The sequence below is a fragment of the Poecilia formosa genome, unplaced genomic scaffold, assembly GCF_000485575.1.
Source record: "Poecilia formosa unplaced genomic scaffold, Poecilia_formosa-5.1.2 Scaffold15, whole genome shotgun sequence".
Classification (NCBI taxonomy): Eukaryota; Metazoa; Chordata; class Actinopteri; order Cyprinodontiformes; family Poeciliidae; genus Poecilia; species Poecilia formosa.
In genome coordinates this window covers 2,939,228-2,958,856 of record NW_006799954.1, presented here as the reverse complement: position 1 = coordinate 2,958,856, position 19,629 = coordinate 2,939,228, and the positions used below count along the sequence as shown (strand labels likewise).

The window sequence follows — 19,629 nt, the reverse complement described above, 5'->3', positions numbered from 1 at the left end:
TATTATTATTATTATTATTATTATTATTATTATTATTATTATTATTATTATTATTATTATCATTATTATTATTATTATTTGAAAAACAAGATTTAAAGGTTTTACATTTGTTCGGAACATTCTCAGGGGTAAAATAATGTCCGTATTAGTGCATTTTAATCACATTATGTTATTTTATTTTCTCGACATTATCTCTCAGTGATGACACCAAAATTTACACTTGCTATTTAATACAAACCAACACATCAAAAGTAGCTGAAAGAAGTCTGGAATGTTTCTTTTATTTCGAAAATCCAGTTTCCAACTGTGCTTGCATTGGTTTTCCACATTGAACTTGTCACTCACAATATGGCGGACACGTCGACGTATCTTTTTCACGGTGCAACAAAGCCAACGGTCTGTGGTTGACTTCGCCACGGACAACCGGAGACATACGGTGTTGCCGATAAGGTGATGAGTAAAAAAAAAACACCGTTAGCAGTTTTACACATTCAATGGGGGGGTTAAATGCATATAACTAAAAGCTAAAGCAATAAACAACTGCGATGGAAACACTAATGGTGATTTTGCAGCGAACATGTTGAAATCAACTGACATTTCTACGAGCGAATCAGAAAAGCCGATTTCTCTACCCGTGCCATTTTTAACCAATCGCTGAACGAGAGTTGCTGTTCCCATGTTAGGTAGATCGCCCCGACTATAAATGGGCGGAGGAGTCATTGTCGAGGAATGTGCAGCATAACTCAGAAGCCATTTTGTGATGATATCCCTTGTTGAGAAAGCCTGTGAGGATGCTGAAACCAGCGAACATGGTTTACATTCCTGTTTGTTTCTCCCTCCGTCTCCTCTATTTTCACCGTGGCAGCTGTCAACCGACGGGACATTAGCAAAGCGGGGTGTCGAGCTGTGCTCACAGGGTTAAAACGCCACTGAAAATGAAAGAGGAGAGTGTCTGTTTACTGTCTCTGTCGAGACATGTAACACCGTGAGTCTTTTCCAGTCTGAAATCTTCCAGCATCTCTCACAAACCAACCGTCTCCTTTCAGTGACCGTGTTATAATTCACTCTCGTTACCGGGGGAGAAGGAGAAGCAGATCCGTTATTTATTATTATTATTATTTTTTCTTTCTCTTTCTCTCCAAATGGCTTCTGTGAGCCTTGTTTCCAGTCCCCAAACCCCTGTTCTTGACAAAAACATGACAGACTCTGAGCTTGCAGGGGATGAAAGGTCGAGTAATATTCTTAATGCAATTCTTAACACGCTCATCTGTGCGATTCAGTGCTGTGGGTCTACATGCTTGTGTTGCTGTTTATTGCAGACATTTCCAAGGTTCCTCCCCCTCTAAATTTTGTTTTTGCATGTCTTTTTGGTGCATATCTGTGCAAGCGGCCTATATTTTTCATCATCGTGCCGATGATTCATTATCATTTCCATGCGAGGTAGCAGACCTCATCGTCCTGTTGTTATGCTGCTGGGATTCATAGAGCTGTTGTTGCCATCTGCAGGGTATTATGCAAATAACTAATGACGTAAGCACCACGCCCATCGTGCTGACACACTCCCCCTGGCGGTCACCTGGTAGAACAAGTCAAAATACGGTTCATGCAAGGTTGACGTTTGTTTCTTCAATGTCCAGGCCTTTGTGCTCGTACTGGTTTTTTTTTTTCAAACTTTGAATTGTTTTTAAAACTTTGAGCGAGAAACTAACCATGTGCAGAAAATGTTTACCTTCAGGTGTATGTGATTTTGTGCCAATTTAGTCTTATCAAAAATGGGATTCAAAATAATTTGCAAGTAATTTGCAGACATTAAGTTTGACTAAAAGTTCTCAACTCAGAAGATTTATTTCAGGTTCTAGTTATTTAATTACTGAAGTATCAATGAGCTATATAATTAAATTATGAAGATGTATGCTTATTATGTAAATAAGAATGTCAATATTTACTGTAGCTTCAGGCATGACCCAATGAGATTGTTAAGGCAAGATAACCTTGAGTGCAATACCACAGTATTTACACCAAAAATATTTTTGCATTCATTTGATACAGAAAGGCAACAATTATTCTTGAAACAATATATTTAATGATAAAGTTAAACTATCCTTCTGATACAAGGTAGAGTTTAAGGCATGTAGATGGCCATGTTCTACTGCAACAAAACATCGGAGACTTCTTTTAGCATCTTGGAGCTGGCTTTCAGGGTGAATGTACTTAGATGAACATACCTTGTTATGTTGCCACTTGTTTTAAAATCTGGTTTCTTTATTGAACCATCTTTAATTCACTTCCCAGACTTATAGGATGGATATATTTTGGATTTTACTATAATTTTCACTCAGGAGCCCATTACACTATATTTATATATATATTTTTTGTAATTGGGACATGTTATTAAATTTTTCCAAAGAAGTGTTAAAAGATCCACATTTTTTTGTTTGAATAGTTTAGTTATTTTACTTGTACACATTATTTTTATATTTTTTTAATTGACATAAAATACCTGTATAGCTAGCAAAACTAGTACCTTTTGCTGAAAAAAGTTTAAGTTTTTATTGTTTTTTTTTTTTGTTTTTTTTTAGTCTGCAGTCATCTGAGAGGAAAGTGTTATCTAAATCTGGGTTAAACATACAATACTTTCTAATGTCAAGCTGTTTTTGTCCTTTCCAGCCTGCATTACATTTATTAAATTGATGAGATGTTATGAAAATACATTAAAACCAGAAAGGAAATTTAATATGTCCCACACTGATATAAAACTGTACCCAAATAATAATAAGAATAATAAGAATAATAAACATTTTTATATATTCATGCACAATTCTTTTGCTGTTAATTTTTATGTTTTTTTAGTTTGCAGTTTTTGTAACTTTTTCCTGTGAATCACAGGTTTTCACAAGTTTAGTTATTAAAATATGTCAGTTTTAATTTTTAATTAGTCAACCTCTGCAAACCTGTAGAACATTAACCAACCTTCAATAAAGCAGCTACTGATGGGTTCATTTGAAGACAAAAATAAAACATTCATGTGCTGTTTTTGGTGCACACAATCTTAGAGGTGAATTAAAATTTGACATAATTGCTCGTCCAGCTGAAGGTGATGAGTATATTTAATCGTATTTGTTAAAATATTAAATTATTGTTCTGCCAAATTTGTCAAAAAGCCCAAAACATTTAGGGTGTTTGAGAGGCTGGCTATACTTACGACTTGGAAAAAATATAGATATTTCTATTTAAAATGATATTGAGCTTTGCATTAATGTAACATTTTCCTTCCTCTTAGGGAGGATGGTGAACTGGAAGATGGAGAAATAGACGATGAGGGAATTGAGATTGAGGAGGAGAACAAAGAGGCTGCTGAAGTAAAGGATGACAACGAGAAAGAAAAAGAGAAAAACAAAGAGAAAGAGGAAAAGGCACGAAGACACGCAAGGAAAAGATACAAAAAGACCAGAGAGAAAAGGAAGTCCAAAAGGAGGAAACGTGAAAGGCAAAGAGTAAGTTGAGAAAAATCACATCTCAATAAATATCGTCAAAAAGGTCAATTATTTCTGTAATAGTTCGTTCAACCCCCCAGAAGCCGCAGATATGCTGTTGCTTGTACACATTTCTCTGCCACAACTTTTCATTCCACTAAACTTTACATTTTTATACCCCAATATAACTCTATGTGAACAAAAAGCATCTTTAACTGACAGCTTTTGTGACTTGCTTGTGAAGGGTATCTGTGACTGTTTCACTGCAGAAACACAAAATCTTACTATTTTTGCTCTAGTTTATAGTTCAAATATCTTAGTACACTATGAATAAGACAAACATAACTTACAAGTAACTTTTAAGATATAGGAGCTTGTTTTAAGTGAATACTTCTTGAATATTGATTAAAAAGTACTAAATGCACTGGCAATTCTTTCATTTATAATATGACCGAAATGTCTTGTCAGAAATCTGTTGGTGTACCTAGTCTAGTATTTTCATTAATATTCAGGAATTATTGATTTAAAACAATTTCCTGTGTTTTGCTGAAAAGTAACTTTAAAGTTAGTTTTATCGTATTGCAAGTGTATTAAGACATTTGCACTAGAAACTAAACAAAATTCTTGGTAAGATTTAGTTTTTTCAGCGTTGCCTGACAGTTGGCAGTCAGCAGTGAGAGATAAGATCATATTTCTATATCTAGAACTCGTTGTAGTTTATCTTCTCTAATCCTCTAAATCAAAAACAGGCACAGCTCTGCTGCAACTGAATATTTTTGCATTAGTTGGTTAATTCAGAATCCGGTTTTCTTTTGTCCTTTTCTCCTCAGCATCATTCCCCCTCCAGCAGCTCTAGCTCCGACAGCTACGACTCGGACTACGACCGATCAGAAAGGCCCAAAAGCAGGAAGGGCCAAGGCTACAGCCGCGACTCTGACAACCAGCCCTCTCAAGTGGGTTTATCACCACTTCTACCTGCCTCACTAGTAGCTGTTTGAGAATTAAAAGAAGATATTGCTCTGTTTGTTTCAACCAACAGCATTCAAAGGGACTCCATGGTAACTCAAAGAAGTCATCCCCGCAAAAGAGCAGCGATTTTGATAAATACAGCGACGATTACAGCGATGATAAGTATGACTACGATGAGGAAGAGGAGGATTATGAAGACGACATGTCGGAGTACCAGCAGTCTAAAGATGGGAGTCAAGGGAAGGGACGCTACTCAAAGGATCAGATGAGCAGAGGAAGCTTGAGAGGGATGAAGCAACAGCAGTGTACGATCTGGTTTAAAATATGAACATGTTTTCCTTCAGAAGTTTATCAGCATTTACTGAAGATTACTGAGGTTTTTCAGCTAAATATTGAGAGACATATTTATTATATTTTCAGTCGGACAGAGAGGAAGGGGCAGAGGGAGCGGACCAGGAAGAGGGCGAGGGATGCTCCTGAAAAACAAGAAACTGAAGGGCAAACCGTGGGGAGGGCGCGGGCGTGGCCGGGGAGGAGACCAGGGAATGGAAGACATGGGACCAGTAAGTACCGAATAAACTCATTCAATTTTGTGTGAGTTTTCATTTCTATATCTCTTATAGAAATGAGGCTTGATTTTCATTTATTTTGTGCTGCAGGAGGGAAAAATCTCCTCTGGCTTTCAGAAGAAGCGACCAATCATGAGCAAGGAGTTCATCAGTCAGCATACGGTTGAGCACAACGGTAGATACATCTGCAAGTACTTCCTTGAGGGTCGCTGCATCAAGGTAAGGAGACGCCTGGATGTCCAGCTTCTTCCCACAGTGATCACTGGTGATACTTAAACATTGTCTTTTGTGTTTGCACAGGGGGAACAGTGCAAATTTGAACATGAGCTGGTTGTGCCTGATAAGAAAAAGGAACTCTGTAAGTTTTACCTGCAAGGATACTGCAGCAAAGGAGATCACTGCATTTACATGCACAATATCCTTCACTGAATGTTCTTATTTGTGTTTATGTGCAGAGTCTGGAAAAGTATTCATACCGCTTGACTTTTCTTGCATTTCGCCACATTATAACTACAAACTAACTATACTTTAAACTGCTTTGTAATTTTAATCCTTATTTGTTTACTGTGGTTTTTGGTGCTGTTTTTTTTTCTCTAATCATCTCTAACACGGCCTCAAAAAGAATCTGTATTAATATTAAATTACACAAAGGTAGACTCTATTTGATAATTAGGTGACTTTTTGCAATTGATTGCACTGCACTGAATTTAGGGGAATCTTTACCAAATGTTTGTAAAACTATTCAGGAAATCATTTTTCTTATTTAATCTATTTTACTTAATTCCCCTTCAGGAATAAATGTTTTACTGTTCTTTTGAATTTAAATTGAATAATTATTTGTATTTATTTTCCCAGTCACAATAAGATGCCAGTATTGCACCAATAATATTTATTGAAGTTTACGGGTAATATTGCAACAAAACTAGAAAGTTTATAGTGTGAAAATGTTTTCTTTTTTACACACTGAAACTAACATCTTGATTAGGTTTCTTAACCTTTGTTTGCACATGAATACCCCTGCAAGTTCTTTCACACAGGAGCCAAATGTTATCAAGGGGAGAACTGCAAATTTTCCCATGATGCTTTGAATGATGTCACAAAAGAGCTGCTTGATAAGGTAATCTTTAATCTTGTACTAGCGGTGTCCAAAGTACGGCCCAGGAAAATGGAAAATGTTAGCTACAACACAAAGTATTCGACTTTTTATAACCAAGCTTTTATAAAAGGTTGAACAGTTTCTATCTAGTGACTTTTACTAAATTCTCTGAAAAAACTAGATGCCTTTCTTTAAATACAGAAGATGTGCAAAATCATTTTCAAGTTTTATATCTACAATTTTATATTCCATTTTATTTTGGCCAATAATTCTTTTCCATGTGACCAAAACTTTGGACACTCCTGCTTTAGGAGCTCATTCTCCACGCTGCTAGTCTTAGATTTTAACGTTTCCTCTCTCTGATTCATGTGACAGATAATTAACACGGAAGAGGAGAACGCCCGGGAGGATGAGTTGGAACTGGAAGATCTGAGAAAGCAGGGTATCGCCCCACTACCAAAGCCCCCTCCTGGAGTGGGGTTGCTGCCCACCCCGGGTCAGAGCAGTCCAACAGATGGGGCATCTGGTCAGGGTGGAAAGAAGATTCCCTCTCTGTTTGAAATCAAGGTTCATCCCACTGTGGACTTGGCACAAAAAATTGCTTTGAGGTAACCAAAATTTTCTTAAATCAAAGTGATATAAAAGGTGACCTTTTATGCTTCCTTGAACAGGTTAAGATAGGCCTGTGGGATTCATTTTCCCTAAATATTGAGATTTTAGTCTGGTCAGTTCTGCCTATTTTGAGCTTCTTTAAGAATGAGAAGTTTTGGGGGCATCTTGTCACTTTACATCCAAATAAGCTGCTGCTGGCCACGCCCCCCAACTCAATGTCTACACTCCTTTACACAATTATACAACCGTACATCTTTGAAAAGTAAAAGTAGAACCTCCTGCACAACCAGCAAGAAAGCAGCAGGTGGTTTCTGGTTGACAAGTCTTTTCCAGCAGCCATTGTACAACACAAACAGCAGTAAAACCAGTTGACCAAACATGCTGGAACTCAGCTCAGGTTGCTAGGTGATGGGCGGAGCTCCACCGGGGTTGCTAGGTGATGGGTTGGGCTTTGCTGAGGTTACTAGGTCAGGGGTAGAGCTTGCTGATTTGTGACGTAATATTCAGAAAATTTTTGAAATGGGTCACTTTCCAAAAAATGGAAATTTTGAATAATATTTTTAAGCTACAACATTTTGTCACTGTAAAAATCATCATTGTCTTTCAGCGGCTCCAACTTCTCCCAGAATCAGGCGGATGGGTCCGAGGACACTGCTGCGGCTGCGGCTCCGGTACCAGCAGCTGAATCAGCTGTTCCTATAGGTCTCCCCACGGGGCCAACGATGCCTCAGAGTCCCCCAGGAAAGCTTCCCCCTCACGGATTTCCAATGCAACCACCGCCCCTCTCTGGCCAGCCCCCACCGTTTCATGGAGCCAGTATAAACCAGCAGATGAATATGCAGAAGCCTCCGTTCCCACCAGACATACAGATGCTACAGAACATGTTATCCTTCTCGTCGTTTGGTCAGAACCCAGTGGATTTATTAAGCAGCTTCTTTCAAAACCAAGCCGTCGGTCAGCAGGAAGGTCAGTAATAATTTATAACAGCAATTAAATCAGTTTATTTCCCTTCATTTGTTACTAAATATACATACTGTTTTCAACAATGTAGTGGAACCTGGTCAGGCCTTCATACAGAACCTTCAGCAGCTGATGGGTGCAGAGTCACAGCTGCAGTCTTTGCCACCAGCGGTGCAGAAGGCCATCTTGTTACACCTGACCCAGCAGCAGCAGGAAGCCCAGAGCAAAGAGCCACACAGAGCAGATGGACAACCTGATAAGAACGACAACAGAGGTGAGCGGATGTGTTTATTTGCTGACTGGAGGATTTACTGACAGTAAATAACATCAAATTAAATGATCTTCCATTCTGACTTAAAGCTAAAGAAAAATGCAGTACATTAAAACTGGCCATGGTGACAATTAAAGTGTCTTGACAATTAAGTACTCATGCCCCTTCAATGTTTTCTACATTGTGTCATGTTATAGCCTCAGACTTGGCACCAATTAACTAGGATTTAATGGGACAGATTAACACGTAAGCCTGACTGTAAGTCTTTTTTACACAATAATTGCAATACGTTAAAAACGCAAATAATCAAATAATAATTTTGTTTTTTAAAATAAGAAAATAAACATTTTATTACCCAAAGTACAATAATACACTATTCCATTGTAGAACATTTGATCATTTGTGATTTTTTAAATGTTTTTTTAATATTGTACAAAATAGGCTGAAGTGGTTAAATGGAATAATCTGCAGAATTTGCCAGTTTTTTAAATCATTAGAATAATTGATAACTGAAGTACTAAAATAACTGATAGTTGCAGCCCTACTTAAAAGTATCAAAGAAATGAGACTGAAATTAATTTTCACTTAATTTTCACTTAATTTTTATGAATTTATTAATACAAAAAAATACAACCAAGTATAAAATTTCTTTCCGCTTCATATTTAAGTGCTAGTTTTTGCTTGTCCGTTCCTTACAATATTATAAAATGAATGAACAAAAACAGTGATTATATTGTGATGGAATGTAAAATGGCAGCTTTTTTGTTTATAACATATTTTTCTGTAGATGAAACAACAAACTGGTACTCAAGCGATGATGAGGATGGGGCCTCTTGTGTCTCCTCCATCCTGAAATCTCTGAAGAAGCAGAATGAGGTGCAGCAGAGTCAGTCCAAACCCCTCCATCCTGCGTCGGCAACCCCAGCTCTGGGCGACCCCAGGCTCATGAAGGAACGAGCCCCACCCAGCGACCCCAGGGTCAAGACCGACCCTAGACAGCGACTCCAGGATCACAGTAAGGAGCTGGACGGAGCAGCGGATCCAAGACTCCCCAGAGACCCCAGGAAGACGAGACCCGGCGATGTTGGCCGCCAGCAGAGTCATCCTGCTCCTCAAAAGGCTCCAACAGGAGAGGAGGATGAGGAAGGAGAGCGGGAACTGAAGGACAGAGCGGTTCTGATCCCTCTGGAGGCCAGCCCTGGCATGGTGCTGCGGGACCCTCGCTGTCAGCTAAAGCAGTTCAGTCACATTCGGGTCGACATCCTGCTCCAGCGCCCCGCCTTTGCTCAGACTGTGGTGTGGGCGCCGGAGGACCTCATCCCTTCACTTGTCCCCAAACAGGAGCACTCCATCAACCTGCCCCTCCCCCCGCTGATCGCCGATGCTCAGATGAACAGAACCAACCAGCCCGACCATTCGATAGTCTCCAGCCCGCCGCCGTCCGACCCCAGACTAGCAGCCGCCCGTTTAAAGGAACGTTTGGGCCGGATCCCCGGCGGATCCCTGGAGACTCGATCCTCCACAGAGAGGCCTGTAGATCCGCGGCAACAGAAATCTCTGGACCCCAGACTCAAGCGGAGAGGGAGTCTGGACTCCAAGGTGCTCGGTCAGAAGGAATCCCCCTCAGCGGGAGGACTGGTGGACCCCAGGCTCCAGAAGGCCGGCGCCAACTCGTCTCCCCCAGCTGCTCAAGGCAAGCCGGACCCTGAGAAACTGCCGCCGTATGCCCCCCGGTTGGCTTCATCCGACGGAGGGCTGGAGAGTCCCACCACGATCCTCGGGGGCATCAGCTTGTATGACCCCCGCTCTCAAACCGACCCGACTCGAAGGGAGCCGCTCGATCCTCCTAAAAAACCAGGGATTCTGAAACAGTCATCGAAAACGGAGAACTCTCTGGCACCATCTCTCTCGCCAACCCAGCGAAGTGGCTCGTCTGAGGAGGTAAAAAGCACAGAGGTCGCCTCCCAACAGATTCCTCCTGCTACTTCCTCCAACGGAGCTCCGCCTGCCTCACCAGTCAAACCCCCCGCGGTTCATAACCTCCCCATACCAACGCTGGCTGGGCTGATCCGGCCGCAGTACGCCGACCCCAGGCAGGCTAAACAAGGAGGACAGGGGACTGCAGGACCGCAGGAAGAGACAGAGGTCAGCAAGGACCAGGAGGGGAAAACGGAGGAGGACAAGGACAAGGAAGAGGAAGAAGTTATGGAAGAAGAAGCAGAGGAGAAAGATTCAGATGAGACGGACGACAGGACACTGAAAGACGTGTTCAAGACTTTTGATCCCACTGCTTCTCCTTTCTGTCAGTAGATTCTTAGGCGTGGATATTTAAAGCAACAAGTAAAGCTGCAGGATGTAACTATTATAAAAATGGTCTTTTACATATTTGTTAAAACTGTCACCATGTCATGACAGTTTGAGACAGATAATCTGTGAAAAGATCAATCTCCTCCACCTTCTTACCGAGCTGTCTGAAGAAATGAACCGCTTTGACCAAAAACAACCAATCAGAGCCAGGAGGAGGGTCTTAGTGCCGTCAATCATTTTCATGTACTTGCTGCTCAATGTGGTACTGACGGACAACTTACTGTTACAGGAAAACCATTTATCCGCCATCATCAATGGTTATGGTAACAAGCCTGAGAGGAGGAGGATGAGCAGCACCACACTGAGGGTGATTGACAGCACTAACACCCTCCTTCTGGCTCTGATTGGTTGTTTCTAGTTGGCACTGCGGGTACCTGGAGATGGCAGAGTAGCTAGATTTTTTTTTCATAAATTATATGACATACTGTCATGACATAGTGACAGTTTCGACAAATATGTAAAAATATGTATTTTATAAAAATTGCATACTGCAGCTTTAAGTTTTGTAAAACATTATCACTTATCTTTATTTAGCAATACACAGCTCTATTTATTTCTGTAAATAATCATGTACAGATTATCACAGCTTCACATAAAAACAGGAGTGTGGGAAAAGTTGAGGTGTTATGTTTTTGATTCTATTCATGCAGACTATTTTGAGTATACTCACTACTATGACAGTATTTATTCCTTTCCACTGAGAGCTAATTATGTGTCCTTACTTTTATATTTACATTTTTTACCAGAACCAGAGGTTAGCTTTTAATTTGTCAATGACTTGACCTCTTTAGAAAACCAAGAGTCCTTTCGTCACATGCATCATAAGATTGCATTTCAGATTTATTTCCAGGCTGCTACACTTTTTAAAATTTCTGTACAGTTGATGCGTTTTGCTGAAATGTTTGCACTGCGTCATTTTAGCTGAGCTTGCTATAGTTTCTTCTTTTTGCTGTTTATATCAGGCATTGGGAACTCAATTTGACTCGCAGGGCCTTGCAAATGCATTTGTATCTTTTACGCATTTTGTCACGTTACAAACTTAATATTGGGATTTTAGATTGTTCTAAAAGTTGGAATGGTGTGTGTTTGTATTCAGCACCAAGAGCCAGGAACTAATTTCCAGTCGTTTGGTGTATGACTAACATTTTTGTACATCTGGAGACTGAGAATGTTGCCCATTCTTCACTGTAAAGCAGTTCAGACTGTGTTGAACTGAGTGAAGACTGTATGTTGTCATTAATTTGCTTTGAACTTTGACTGGGCCATTTTAACACATGACATAAACCTTCCCATCGTTGCTTTTAGTGCTACTACTAGCAATAATTTTGGTAATCGATTATTCTGATAATCAGTAAATTGGAGCAAAGGATTACTCTGCAGCTAAAACAACATACTTCTAACATCAACATGTAAAAGCTCAGTCCTTTCTGAGCTTTTACATGTTGGATTATCTGATTAATATTTGGATTAATCAAGCAAAGGGGCTGAATACAAATACACGCCCCACGCTTCTGAATTTTATTTTTGCTAAATGGTGTTTCATTTCTCTGTCACTTTTAGAGTTATACACTACTTGTGTTGGTCTGTAATGCCAGTGGTTATAAGGTGGCAAAATGTGTATCATTTTATGGATTACACTCACTCTTAAATCCACTGTACATGTGCCATTTTACAAAAGGAAAACACTGACCAGCTTGGAGGTAGCAGGTAAATGTTTATTTTATGTCCTAAAAATGATAAACAAAATGAAAAATGGATGAAAACATTTTTCCATGTATTTTCTGTACAGAAATATTATCAGAAAGGCATTACAAGTAAATGTATATATGTAATAAATGTGGCCCTTATTGCAGTTTCTATCTCTGTTTGGCGTTTGTAGAGCACTGTATTTCAGCCTGTATTCATAAAGCGAGATTGTTATAGAATGAGGCATTTCAGTAGCGGCAGCTTTTCTCAGTAATGTGTGCTGCTTTTTGTTTTCCTAAAAAATTTAATGTTCTCTTTTGTTATTTTCTGATATTTTTCATTATAAATGTGCATTTTATATTATGTGTACAGTGTGTTTTACTGAGTGCTTCATGTATAAACAGATTTCTATTCCTCTTCGTATGGTGACACCAGCTTTTCGGTTTTAACTACACATGTTCATCGTTTAAGTGGTTTTATTATGAATATATTGAATAAAGAAGTGAAACAAAGTCACATTGTAGCTTTTATGTCAGTTCCTGTCCTACAGATAGTTTGACATATTAGTTCAATTTTAATATGTGACACTTTCATTGGCCTTCTTCTTTAATAATACATTGTAAATATAATTGTTATTCTTGTCATTTTTAGACGATCCTAAATTACTCTTGGAAGCTGTATCTGAGATTCCAAGAATTTCATTGCTTCTTTAAATTTCAAGATCGTTTGACGGGAAAGAAAAGAGTTCATCTTCTAATTGTTTTTGTTCAAAGATTATAAGCCTGATTTGACCACATTACATCTAGTTGTTTTGAATGTACAGAGCTGTTTACTTGAAGGTAGTTCTTGCATTAACCTGGGGGGCGAGACTGGGAGCTAAAGCCTGTGATGATGTTTTTCTTAAACCAAGATCATCCGTTTCTGGGTTAGTCGTCTGCTGGGCTCGATAGATTTCCAACTTTTTCTTCCACTGGAAGCACAAGGCTGTTGCTTCTGCACCGTCGGAGTTGGGCTCCGGCTGCTTCAAACCCTGGAATGATGGAAAAAAAAAAAAAAAACTCAGAGGCCGAGAACAAAAAAACCCCCCAAAAACACATCATGTAATAAATGCATCTAAAAGCAGTGATGAAAAGTTTACAATGGAATCATAATCAAGTAAATTAAGATTCATATCAATAAAATTTTAGTTACTTATTCATTTTCTTATTGTTGGAATTTATTAGTTATAATATATCTGGATGTTCTTTTGTTTTAAACTTACATTAATTTTGTTGTTTCCCCTTACAGACAGTTATGGGGAAACTGTACAGACAAGTGGTAGTGTTTTTTTTTTTTTTTAACTTTGTTTTTAACTGTATTTTTCTTGTCTTCTGTAAAGCACTTATTGCTGCATTTTATTTGCAATGTCAACATGACTGAATATGTTAAACATAACTGAACACATATACAAATATAATGAGGGGAAAAATATTTAAGTTAGTAGTCCAGTGAGTGGTAAAGAGTTGAAACAAAAAAAAAATGGCGAAGCAGAAAGAAAAAATCTATAAACAGCAGCAACAACAAATCAACTGCTTTTTTAAAAAAAAAAGTACACTGCTGCTCATCTGCAGTTGGCTTAAGGATGCACAGACAATCTAGGAAAATATTTGAAGATAATTTTGTGTAGGAAAAAAAAAACAAATCTGAGGGACAATTCGTTACAAGAAATATGATGGGAATTATGTATGTTCACGTTTTAATAGCTTAATTTTATAACATCTGATTATTTGGTTTCCTAAAAGACCTGAGCAATATCACATATCACAGTGTGACTGTGTCAATGTGTGGCGTTATATTGACCGTGATGCAGGCTGTTTCTGCAGCGTGAACCCCTCTCAGAACAGTCTGAAGAAGGTTTTGTGCGTTCTTCACCAGAATCTCATCAGACGATTTGCAGCCAGGCGTTACAGCGTTCACACTGTGTAAAAAAATAAACTCAGTAAATACGTTGACAGTGGCATTTATTGTGTAATCTAGTTTGTTTTATTTGTCTCCCAGACAGATTTAGTCTGCTTTTGCTTTTTTTTTTTTTGTTGTTGTTATGAAAACTAAATGTTTGGTATAATTGAGTAAGTACAAAATGCAGCTTTCATATGATGTTTATTTATTCAGGGTAATAAACTACATCCCAGTCACCATGCCCCTGTGTGAAAATATAATATCCCCCCTTGTTAAAACATAAACTAACTGTGATTAACCACACTTTTGGTCAAGACTAGTTTCACTGGCTGCAGGCCAGATTACTGCCTCATCAGTAGGATTAAGAAATAACTTAAACAGAACCTGTTTGTCAACACGAAGTAGACTAAAATATCTCAAAATCTAAATTAACCCAAGTGACGTGAGGTCACTTGGGTTTATTGACAGAACAATTGTTGAAAGCACACCACTGAATCCAACTATTAATGGGCAAAAAATAAATAAATTAATTAATTAAGGTTTTGGAAAGGCTTATCAGAGTTTGGTCCTAAATGTATTTGAGATGCTGTGACAAACCCTTAAACAAGTTGTTCATGTCTGAAAACCCTCCCAAATGGTGGAACGCCAATTCCACCATTTTTAAGTCAACAGTGACTTAAAAGTCTCACTTGATGCCAAGTTTTGTGGTTGGCGAGCAAATACTTTTTTCACAAAATGCCATGTTGACTTGGGTAGCTTTATCCCCTTAAAAAATGAAATACTTCAAAAACTGTTATAATTTAATCAATTTACCCCAGTCTGATAATAAAATTTGTTTGATGAAGTGAAGTATAAACAGAAGCAAAAACAGAAGAACTCTGTATGCCAACAAGTACGGCACCCTATGCTTAAAGATCCCTAACCTGGAAATGATGCTAAGCTGATTAGTGATGGTCAGAATCTGCTCAATGATGAGGGACAGTTCAACTGTGCAGTGTTTGTCCAGGCTGTGGTTGGCGATAATGCTAATAAACTGAGTTACTGTCTGACAGTTTGAGATCACCTCTTTGGCTGCATTGACAAACGCATCTTTGTTCTGCAAAAAAATAAAATAAATGGGTTAGTGATGCCTGAAATTCTGATGAAAGAAGTAACTTCTGTTGGTCATTACCAGTATTGGGCCTTTCTTCTTTAAGTACTGTGTCATGTAACTGATTGTGTCGGCCATCTTTCTCGTCACCTGGACTATTTTGTTGTCCTTTGGATCCCAGCTGTCACTTTGTTGCTTCAGAAAAACTGAAGTGTAACTCAGAGGAAACTCTTCCCTGTATGCGGTAGAGGTGGCCCCAAACTGTAAAGAAACACCAGATTCAGATTTTATTGTGACACTAAATAATTTTTAAACTCTTAATTCATGCCAATATTGAAATTCTTACGTCTTTTTTCTCATCTTTGGGTTCATGCTTCACAGCAGCTGCGAGGACAACATTAGTTTCTGCTGCATCTACTGTTTCTGCATTGCCTCTCTGCAGTGGTGGCATTTTGTCAGGGTATTCCACATCTTTGACTCTAGATGGCGTCATTGCCAACTCTTTGTTGAAATCCTCGTATGACTTTCCCTGTAAACCAGCTTTGATGTTCTCCTTAACTTCTTGTTGAATACCGTCTTGCTTCATAATCTCTGCCACGAGATAATGAGCTTTTGCTGACCAGCACTGGATCTGCACATCTAAACTGAGGGTGTCACAGAGATAATGAGTTTCTACGATGAGCCTCGCCCTGCTGATTATATCTGAGATCTGAAAGCACAGGTGATCGTTGATGGACCTCAGGTTAGAACGGGCCCGTGGGTCACGGATGTAGTTCAAGCAATCCTCCGCTCTTCTGGCTGCTAATTGAACGTTTTCAACAAGTTTCTCTGCGGCCTTTTCAAATTCTTGTTCTGCTTCTTCTGAATGTTCAGATGCAGAATGAGTAATGTCAACAATGCTTTGAAAAGCAGAGACAAAGTTTCTGTTCTCTTTGCCTAGCTGATTAGAAAGCATTCTAATTTCAACAAAGAGTCGTCTCTGCAGGAATTCTGATTTTGCAAGTTGGGTCAGATTTGGGATTACGTCAAGTTCTTCTAAGGCTTCAAGATAAGCATCAGTGAGTGTTTTTAGCTCATTCTGGCAGATCGTCAGATGTTTTGACTTGTAAGCACTTTTGCAGTTCAGACTAGTGAGTCTTGTAGCCTCTTGGATCCTTAAGGAGTTCTCTGACAGAGCCGACAGTCGCTTCTGAGGGTTCAGCTGATTTATTGTAGCCGATGTGCCTAAAATCTTATCCAAGGAATTCAGCAAAATCTGAACGGAGAGACCCCAAAGGAGACAGAGGCCCTCACGATTATCCACCTGTCTTTCAGGTAAAGAGGAAAGCTTTATGAGAAACTTTGTATTGTTCTGGGTTTTGCTCAGCTTGTTGTTCAAAATGCTGAATGTTTCGTGAGAATCAGCGGATTTCAAATCAGATGATGTCAGAAACTGGACCACATGCGTGCATAAACTCACCACTTCATTTAGATTCTGTGTAGCACTGGATGTGGTGGTTTGCAGGTTTCTTTGCAGTTCATCACATGCAACATGATACCATGTTCCAGCTACAGGAAGTAAAACCTTTCGGATGTTGCTAATGAGGTCAGAGAACTGCACGCTGTGTTTGCGGAGAGTCTCAGTGCTCATTGATGAACTCATTGCCATCTCTTGTGCTGTCTGGACCAGCAGTGGCGTCAGCGACACCAATTCTGATCTAAAGCTTTCCAGCGTCTGTGACTCAATGGTGTTGACAATCGCTGAGCCATCCTTTGCGGCCTGGACATAGCAGTTTGACAGCTCAAGAACTCCAGTGCAGACCTGGTTGAGGGTGGACACGTCTTTCCCTTTAGTCACAGTCAAAACTTCATACAGAAGGGGTAAAAGGTCAACGTGGATCAGTTTAGGTTCATTGTAGACAGCTGTCTTCTTTAAATCCTTGCTGTCATATTTATGAGCTGCTTCTGCTTCTACAGTTTCCGTATCTGAGGGTTCATCGTGTTTTGTGAGAGAATCCATTTGCACCACTTCAGAAAGAGGAGAGTCTCTTGCCACATGATCCAGGCTCGTCCCATGAATATCCTGTAATTGTGAATAGGACTGTGAGACTTCTGGCCTGCGTGCCGCCTCTCGCAGCGGGCTGAGGAGATGTGGGTGCTTGTGTCCATCCAGTCCTTCTCTCAGCACCTTAAAATGCTGAATCGCTGCTGAAACATTGTTTGTAAATGTGGCATACATCTCCACATTCAGAGTGGAGGCAAAGTGGAGCATGTGTCTGACCGACTCACCCACTTTGGTTTGAGAGGACTGAGCCTGTTTGACGAGGACCAGCAGGCCGTTCCTGTATATTGGGTTATCGCTTCTGTCCAGATGCCGTCTCACTGACTGAATCACCAGCTTCATGTAGAAAATTAGGTTTTTAGCATGTTTATCAAATACCTTATAGCTCTGTTCCCTGTATGCTTCATCACATCCATGACGCTCCTTGACCATTTCATCGACCACAAGACTTGTGAATTCTCTTAAGTCCATCACATCACTTAGAGTATCCTGTAGCTGACTCGTCTCCTCCTCCCATTTCAGGCACACATCATGAAGCTTTGGAAGGGTTTGCCATGAATTATCCCCCAGCTCCAGGGAAAGAAGGGCAATCTGACCTCTTAGTCTTACAAGGCACGCCTGTGAGTTCTCCACACTCTCCACGCTCTTTGCATCTTCAGCAACAGCTGAGACAAAGGTTGCTACTTGGATTATGCAATCAGTGGATGATATGAAATCCTCAACTGCTGGCTGGAGAAACGTCAGATCCATGGTTTCTGTAGCTTCGGTGTCCAAGAGCCGTCTTACTGTGCCTAAAAGATCATTGGCTGTGCAAGGGGCAGCCAGAAACGTTTCCAAGACTTGATGAAGAACTGCCGTTTTTAGTACTTTATTCAGTATTTGTATTTGTTGGATTAACAAAAGGCATGTCTTATTAGATCTCAGTTCAGTGTCATCACTTTCTTCTGAGGATTTTAAGATCCGTTTTATGTCAGACCAGAAGTGCAGAATGTGACGGCAGTGGCTCACTATTCTTTGTTGCGACTCTCTTCGTGAACAATTGGCTACAACCATGGCATGGAAGACAATGTCTCTCACCATGCTGTCAAAGTCACTGTCCTGAATCAGTGCACTAGAGCAATTATCAAGTAGGTGCAACAGGCTGTGATGCCTCCCAGTGTAGAACCCGTAGGGACCCAGTGGTCCATTGTGGCCGTCGCTCCTGAGAGTTACACTGATGTCGCTGACCGTGGTTTGGATTTTGTCTAGAATGAACCTCTTGGCAGCTTGGGCCTGGTCACTTGTAGGGTGTTTGATGATGGTGCACATTGCTGTGTGGAGCATGGAGATGCACCTCCTCAGTGTTTCTAAGGAGTCAAGAAGCTGCTTTGTTTGTCTGGGATCCAGTAAGGAGTTGGCCCTGTCCACCGTGAGGTCATTAAGGTTGAGCAAAGATTCAGAAAAGTCTTTAAAGGACCTGAGGAGAGATTTAATATCCAAAGAGGAGCCGAGCTTAGAGAGGGACTCTAGAACCCGATCAGCTGCAGCCAGAACTTTCCTCACAACCGCACTGTCAGCCACCAAAAGGACCTACAAGCAGACAGATCACTGTCAGCCACAAGCAACATATTTTAACAGAAATTTGATGCATAATCCAAAACAATCAAAGTCATGAACAACAAAGTCCATTTTATTTACTCTTTTTTTCATTTATTGAAATGTCTGGGCATAGAAAGAGTCACAAAAAGAAGGTAACTTTTGCTTAGTGATGGAAGAGATGAGACTGCTTTCTGGTATAAAACAGTACAATGTGATTCAGAAGAGTCATTACATCTCAATTTATAGAAGCAGTTGGAGCAAGAAGATCTCTCAAGTTATGAGAGAGAATTCAAATATGTTCCAAAGTATCGTCCCCTTTGAAGAGTTTCTGTACTGAATTATCTAGGTGAAATCAAATGTGCGCAATAAGCACATAAATTAAGATTTCTATTTTTTTTATGTTCAGGTCATATGCATACATTTATTTAATTCACTGTTTTGAAGATCAAGAAAAAAGTTGCATGCAAAGCCTTAGTTATAGTGAACACCTTCAGTGCATTTTATTAGGATTTTATGCAACCTTTGCAATGTGCAGATGAGTGGTTTTCAAAACTTCTCACAAACAAAAATCAGACTTTAAAAAATCTCCTAAGTGAGTATTTGAAGTTCATTTTCAAGTCCTGCTAGATTCTTGTTTGGATTTAGGTCTGGAGTTTGACTGGCTGGGACATTTGACAGGGTAATTGAAATGCTGACAGATGAATGTCAAATCCTTTGCAGCTCTGTAACCTCAAATTTTTAATTGACTCTAACCAGATTGCCCATCCATGTTAAAGATATGCATCCCCAAAGCACTTTGTAGTCCTGCCACTACAAAGTTGTATAGTGGGAATGATGAATTCAGTGATGTGAACCATCAGCTTTCTGTCACACATAACTTGTCAGCCTGATCTCATCTGACCAGAGCTCTTTCATGCTATAGGGCAGGGGTGTCAAACTCAATTTCACCGAGGGCCACTTCAGCATATTGGCCCCCCTC

General features: G+C 39.8%; 3 protein-coding genes across 4 annotated transcripts in view; 1 reads left to right on the top strand and 2 right to left on the bottom strand.

Annotated features, from left to right (window-relative positions):
* The first annotated feature begins 686 nt into the window (after positions 1 to 686).
* Positions 687 to 10,356, top strand: zc3h6 (zinc finger CCCH-type containing 6). 2 transcript variants are annotated; one of them, XM_007546226.2, is made up of 12 exons: positions 687 to 985; positions 3,281 to 3,494; positions 4,304 to 4,426; positions 4,513 to 4,747; positions 4,863 to 5,005; positions 5,102 to 5,230; positions 5,312 to 5,426; positions 6,019 to 6,128; positions 6,483 to 6,715; positions 7,327 to 7,685; positions 7,771 to 7,953; positions 8,738 to 10,356. In XM_007546226.2, exons 1-12 carry the CDS (start codon positions 936 to 938, stop codon positions 10,258 to 10,260), a joined length of 3,417 nt encoding a protein of 1,138 aa, XP_007546288.1. In that variant the 5' UTR covers positions 687 to 935; the 3' UTR covers positions 10,261 to 10,356. The 2 variants fall into 2 exon arrangements, with proteins under 2 accessions (XP_007546288.1, XP_007546287.1); XM_007546225.2 differs by having other exon boundaries at positions 687 to 1,228.
* A 431-nt stretch (positions 10,357 to 10,787) lies between these two features.
* Positions 10,788 to 17,692, bottom strand: LOC107835605 (uncharacterized). Its single transcript, XM_016668498.1, has 5 exons — positions 15,378 to 17,692; positions 15,113 to 15,292; positions 14,865 to 15,037; positions 13,843 to 13,960; positions 10,788 to 13,033 (listed from the first exon to the last, which is right to left on the bottom strand). The coding sequence occupies exons 1-5, from the start codon at positions 17,541 to 17,543 to the stop codon at positions 12,833 to 12,835; spliced, it is 2,838 nt and encodes a 945-aa protein (XP_016523984.1). The 5' UTR covers positions 17,544 to 17,692; the 3' UTR covers positions 10,788 to 12,832.
* Positions 17,548 to 19,629, bottom strand: part of LOC107835611 (catenin alpha-like) — a 6,050-nt gene continuing 3,968 nt past the window's right edge. Inside the window, exons 3-4 of the mRNA XM_016668554.1 lie at positions 17,669 to 18,641; positions 17,548 to 17,579 (exon numbers count right to left, since the gene is read on the bottom strand). Coding sequence (XP_016524040.1) covers positions 17,548 to 17,579; positions 17,669 to 18,641 — 1,005 coding nt within the window. The remainder of the gene's footprint in view (positions 17,580 to 17,668; positions 18,642 to 19,629) is intronic.

What these genes read in the sequence shown, in the direction of transcription:
- LOC107835605 (XM_016668498.1), bottom strand. Translation starts at nt 17,543, where the DNA reads ATGGACTTAAGAGAATTCACAAGTCTTGTGGTCGATGAAATGGTCAAG. An exon ending in CCAAAGATGAGAAAAAAGAC is followed by an intron (nt 15,293 to 15,377) that starts GTAAGAATTTCA and finishes GTTTCTTTACAG; the next exon opens with TTTGGGGCCACCTCTACCGC. An exon ending in CAGAAACAGCCTGCATCACG is followed by an intron (nt 13,034 to 13,842) that starts GTCAATATAACG and finishes CCATCATTCCAG; the next exon opens with GGTTTGAAGCAGCCGGAGCC.
- zc3h6 (XM_007546225.2), top strand. Translation starts at nt 1,143, where the DNA reads ATGGCTTCTGTGAGCCTTGTTTCCAGTCCCCAAACCCCTGTTCTTGAC. An exon ending in CTGACAACCAGCCCTCTCAA is followed by an intron (nt 4,427 to 4,512) that starts GTGGGTTTATCA and finishes TTCAACCAACAG; the next exon opens with CATTCAAAGGGACTCCATGG. An exon ending in TCACTGCATTTACATGCACA is followed by an intron (nt 5,427 to 6,018) that starts ATATCCTTCACT and finishes CTTTGTTTGCAC; the next exon opens with ATGAATACCCCTGCAAGTTC.